The sequence below is a fragment of the Nanorana parkeri genome, unplaced genomic scaffold, assembly GCF_000935625.1.
Source record: "Nanorana parkeri isolate BGI_ZX_2015 unplaced genomic scaffold, ASM93562v1 scaffold1784, whole genome shotgun sequence".
Lineage (NCBI taxonomy): Eukaryota > Metazoa > Chordata > Amphibia > Anura > Dicroglossidae > Nanorana > Nanorana parkeri.
This window is the reverse complement of record NW_017308052.1, coordinates 284060-289875: the sequence shown is the minus strand read 5'-3', so window position 1 is coordinate 289875 and position 5816 is coordinate 284060. Positions and strand designations below refer to the sequence as shown.

Genomic DNA, 5816 nt, shown 5'->3' with positions numbered 1-5816 from the left:
TATATATATATATAGATATATATATAAAAAGCTTTGCCTCCCCCATCCCAAGCATTGCAGCACACAGTGGGAGGGTTTCAGCAACAGAGGCAGTGCTATCCATCCAGAAAGCTGTAGGTGGGGCTAGGGGGTGGACAGGTGCTGAGTGAGGGGGTGGACAGGTGCTGAGTGACAATGCTCAGATCACAGAATTAGGTGGGCTTTACTGGCAGGATCTTTGTAGGACTTTGCCGAGGGGTCAAGAGAAACCCGTAGAAGAGTTTTCAATTAAGTGCCGCACCACATTTTTACATTTTTTTATGAAAGGCCAAAATTCTGAAAATATAACTTTCTCATTAAATATTATTAAATCTCAGACGCTCTTATTTCCTTTAACATCCTCTTCCATATATATCCGCCATATATGGAGCCCACAAACAGCGCCTTACCTGTGGCATGGTGACAGCGAGGTCCACGTTGATCTCCGGTTTAATGCACGTCCCCAAGAGGTAGCTGCCCACCACTTTGATGGAGGTCGGAGGACAAAAATGGAACTTGCCCTTCACTTGATAGGGGATCTGCAGGAAGGGGACCTTCACCTTTTTGGGAAGCCAGGTCTGATCCACCAGCTGCAGGAACAGAGGAACGCTATAAGAATGAACACTCAAGAGCAATGACCCCATGAGACGATCTCACTACTTACATCTCTCTCGGGGGATTCGGGGATTTTCTCGATGCGATTGCTGATTATCTTTAGAAAGTCATCAATGGTTTTTCTCCGCTTCTCTTTCAGCTTAACTTCCTGGAGCAGTTCCTCAATCTGAGGGGGACAAACAGTTTTATGGAATCGAACACGCCAAGATAATTCATTTCATGAATGACAAAAGACAAACAGGTGTTGGTGGGCTTCAGGAAGGAGGAGTCCTCTTCAACCAGCTAGAGATGGGCTTTAAATCTGACCCCCGGCCTTCCCTTCAGTCTCGTATCTGACCTCCAGCCTTCCCTTCAGTCTCATATCTAACCTCCGGCCTTCCCTTCAGTCTCATATCTGACCTCCGGCCTTCCCTTCAGTCTCATATCTGACCTCCGGCCTTCCCTTCAGTCTCGTATCTGACCTCCGGCCTTCCCTTCAGTCTCGTATCTGACCTCCGATCTGTCCTGGAACAGCTGATCAGTCTGGAAATGTCACTTCTATCCGACTTTGTGACTACGATCTCACATTCCACAAAGTCAGATAGAAGTTAAATTTCCGGACTGATCAGCTGTTCCAGGACAGATCGGTTCCCCTGCACATACGATCTGCGATTCCGATATGCCCTGGAACAGCTGTGAAAGCGTTGGAGTGCTTCGCCTATTGCCGGTCACAGATTCCACCGCCGAAAAACTGGGCGGGATTACGTTAAAATGTGTGACCACGTCGCCGGTCACACATTCTAACATAACTTTGATAGAACACCGGCTCCTCTCCTGGACTGAAATGGCTTCCATTGATTTCACTGCACAGTGCGAGCTTCTCGCAATGTGAATTAGAAGCTGCAGCAAGTCAGATAGAGCTCCGCCACATTTCTTGGCTGGGAGAAATACATGCATCATCAGTTCTTCAATCGTGGAGGCTCGGCATCAAATGGGGGCGTTACCTAGGGTGGTCTGCATGCAAATACCCACTCCTCCAGACTTCCATCCACCATCAAGGCATTTAGATAAATAGCATAACTACTCCCTCCCAAGAGCCAGCCCACTGCTTGCATCAGGGCTAAAAAGGAATACTGAGGCAGGGTGCTGTGTTATCAGGAAGCTATGTACAGAACCCTCCCACCAGCCATGATGTGCCTGCAGGTGGGTGGGCTTCACAGGCCGTTTTAGCAAAACAGCAGGTTCTGTGCCCTGTTTGTGGCTTTCACTTATACCCTATAGGAGCACAGTGACCCAGTGATGACCCAATGATGTAAGTAGCTATTTTTTTCATTTAAGGAAATTTAAATGATCTTTTAAAAACCACTATCAAAAGAAGACAGATTGTAAAAAAAAAACACTGGAGGAGGAATGGGTGGAAATACCTGCATGTGCAGGAGGCTGGTATGGTACATTTGCTCGGCCTCTTTCAGTTTGATCAGCTCCTCTGTGGTCATCGGTTTGTTGAGGTTGGATTTCTTCACCTTGGCTGGCTTCGGATTCTTGGCCTTTGATGGTCTCTTGGTTGCCTTTTTAACCTGCTGCTTCGGAGCAGAGGCTTTCTCCGACTCTTCCACATCCCCAGACATGACTTCTCCTGCAGCAGGCTCATCCTTCTAGAAAGAGAAAAGTGCATCAGCTTAAAGGTCAAAACCCTTTCTATGGACCCAAGCTGGTCACTGACAATGTGGTCTGTAGGTCTTCCTTGATGCCCAAACCTACATAGGAGAAGAACAGATCAGCCCCATGAGTAGCCAGCACCTGCAGTGCCCTCTCCATAGGTACTAACAAGTAGGTTCCACTAACTGGTAGTAACTAGGGATGCACCCATACCGATACTAGTATCGATATCGGTGCCGATACCGAGTATTTGGGCGAGTACTCGTACTCGCCCAAATGCTCCGATTCCTGATTGGCCGGGAAGCTCCATGCTCTCTCGTCACTTGTGATGAGGAATGGCCTGGGAATGGTCACAACTAGGTCTTATTTTCGGGGTAGGTCTTATATTTTAGCAATTCCCCAAAATAGTACTAGGTCTTATTTTCGGGGAAACAGGGTAGTAACCATCTGGAATATTTAGGAACCTTAAAGTGAACCTGCTCCTCATAGGGGCTGAATCCTGTCAGCCAGTAGGGGACAGTGCTGGGTGCCTGAGAGCCGAGTCACCAAGCACTGAAGTTATCACACGACAGGAAGAGGAGTGAGTCACATGGTCCCCATATCTAGAAGTATGGTATGTAGTCTTATCACTGTTGGAATGTAAACGGAGCGGTGGAGGAGCAAAGGAAAAACTAGCACAAGAAAGCAACTGGTGGGGCCAACATTAAAGTGACTGCTGCCGTCATAAACGTTTACAGGGCCGTGCTGCTGCCGTCATAAACGTTTAGAGGGCCGTGCTGCTGCCGTCATAAACATTTACAGTCCGTGCTGCCGCCGTCATAAACGTTTACAGGGCCGTGCTGCTGCCGTCATAAACGTTTAGAGGGCCGTGCTGCTGCCGTCATAAACATTTACAGTCCGTGCTGCCGCCGTCATAAACGTTTACAGGGCCGTGCTGCTGCCGCCGTCATAAACGTTTACAGGGCTGTGCTGCTGCTGCTGCCGTCAAGCGTTTACAGGGCCGTGCTGCTGCCACCACCATAAACGTTTACAGGGCCGTGCTACTGCTGCCACCATAAATTTTTACAGGGCCCTGCTGCTGCCGCCACCATGAACGTTTACAGGGCCGTGCTACTGCTGCCACCATACATTTTTACAGGGCCCTGCTGCTGCCGCCACCATGAACGTTTACAGGGCCCTGCTGCTGCCGTCACCACAAAGGTATTTACGAGGACGTGCTGCTGCTGTTGCAGCTTGTCATACAAAAATGTACATTAGCTTTTTATTTTTCACGCAACCTTGGCCCTATAGACTGAAAATGTGTGACACAAGCATTTCTGCACATTTTAGCACCTAGCAACCAGTTTCCTTCCCCCCTAGCAACCTCAGGGCTGTGAACAAAATGGGGCACCACAACACAGGGCTGCACTGCATGCATGCAAATTCTGTTAGGTTGGTGGGGTGCTATTAAAAATTAATGGAACCCTGAATCGCTAACACATAACATACGTTGCTTTAACATGTATGCTACCACAGCGATTTGATGTAAATAGTCCCTGAATGTGACATAAGCCCAATCTCACAATGAAGTCCACACAGGAGCCCCCACAGAAGACCTATGAGGTATTATGTCCCTCTCTGGCTTCCACACACTCCATGTTCTCTACCGCTCCCTGGGCACAAACAGCCCACAACCAGGGGATACAAGGGAGCCCCACATCAGACTGAGCTTCCCTATAACGTGACTACAAGTCTCACCTGTCTCCGCTTCCCCTTCATCTCCACACCAGACACACACGTGGGACTCCAGTGATCAGGCCCCGCCCACTCCGCTCGTTGGGCAGCCTCGCCAGCGCACATCTGACGTCACTCTCTGCCGCCGCCATGTCAGGTAAGGGAAAACGCTTTACGTGACCGCAGCGCGCTTGCAGCCATGGTGGTTATTGGCAGGTTGCCCACAGTCCAACATGTTTTAAGATGAAAGAGAAATATATTTGAAGAAAGAGATATAAAATGGTCATATATTTATTAAATGGTTTGTGGTAGTGTTGAGCTCATTCTAAAAATGCTGCTTGCCTGGCTGTTCTGCTGAACCTCTGGCCTCACTGAAAGTAGGGTTGCCACCTTTTCTTCCATTGAAACCCGAACACTCTAGCGACACACGGAAATTTTCTTGCAAGAATGAGTTTTGGCTTTTTCATATGTAAATAGTGCCACCCCTTCATATGTAAATATCACAGTTGAGACTATTTTCAGTGGGGGGCCAGTAGCCCCTATCTTAATTTTGGTTTCTCCTGTGTGCCTGACATCTTGTGTCCGAGTTTCTGCTGCCATGAAACCTGGACACAGCATTCATAACCCGGACTGTCCGGGTGAATCCTGGACAGGTGGCAACCCTAACTGAAAGCCCAGTCACACCAGTCCAGTTATTATGTTTATTTATAGCTAAGACTTAAAAAAAAAATGTTTTGAGTAAACTGGGGAAGGGTTAAAAAAGAATAAAACTTAACCCTGGCAGTGGGGCTACCGCCGATCTGTAAGGGCTAAGCGCTCGATTTGGTCTAGGGCAGGGGTCAGCAACCTTAAACACTCAAAGAGCCATTTGGACCGATTTCCCACAGAAAAAGAAACAACGGGAGCCACAAAACCCTTTTGACATCTAAAATGAAGATAACACTGCATATATCGTTTTTTAGCTTTATGCTTTATGCTTTTATGTATAGCATGTACTGTATATAGGTATATGTGGGCTTCGTATTCGTAACGCGCTTACCTGAGACCCCGCAGAGCCCACCTGAGAGTGACCCTGCAGAGCACAACGTAGACGCTGCACTGTTGCATATTCCACCGGGGGGGGTGCACAGACCTCAGGCCCTGAGGCCCCGGTGATAGATCCACCCCTGGACAGGGAGCCGCAGCAGAGGGATGAAAGAGCCACATGCGGCTACGGAGCCGCAGGTTGCTGACCCCTGGTCTAGGGTATCATTTAAAAAGTTGTACATACCCTTCCCCCTCCGCTCCGACAGTGGTATGTCACTCGGTGTCCTCACATCTACTAAACTTTATTAGACATGATGATGTCACGGGTCCTTACACCGCTGGAGTCAGTCCGAGATTCGGGTGAGTATATCTTTATTATTTTACACCCTAGACCAAAACAAGCACTTAACCCTTTCAGTGCGTGGGGTAGCCCCCACTGTAAGGTTTACGTTTTATTCTGTCCGGCATTCTTCTTGAAGAGTCCTGTCAAGTTTGTATTGCCGTCTGCGTCCCCAGTGGGGAGATTTATCCCTCGGTTTGACCTGCTGGGTAATGTCCCTTAAACAGAAAGCGGGGGAAATCCAACACTAAAAAGTTGTCCTCAGAAAAGGGAATAGAGGGGAAATCTTCAAATGGGGACACTTGTTCTAGAGACAACTGCATTCATCACTAACAGACTGCGGCCAGGCCCGGATTTCCCACAAGGCCACCGAGGCCCGGCCTCGGGGCTGCAGAACGCCGAGGGGCAGCAACGGTGACCTTGTGGGGAAGTTGCGGGCGCCGGTGTGAGGTGTCCCGGCGGCGGA

The 5816-nt window shown here is 48.8% G+C and overlaps 1 protein-coding gene across 1 annotated transcript in view; it reads right to left on the bottom strand.

Moving 5' to 3' along the window:
- The window catches only part of LOC108799681 (nucleolar protein 6-like), a gene marked incomplete at its 3' end in the record, with an annotated part of 6228 nt that extends 3985 nt beyond the window's left edge, over positions 1-2243 (bottom strand). Inside the window, exons 1-3 of the mRNA XM_018571578.1 lie at positions 2037-2243; positions 683-799; positions 429-608 (exon numbers count right to left, since the gene is read on the bottom strand). Coding sequence (XP_018427080.1) covers positions 429-608; positions 683-799; positions 2037-2240 — 501 coding nt within the window. The remainder of the gene's footprint in view (positions 1-428; positions 609-682; positions 800-2036) is intronic.
- Positions 2244-5816: the final 3573 nt, after the last annotated feature.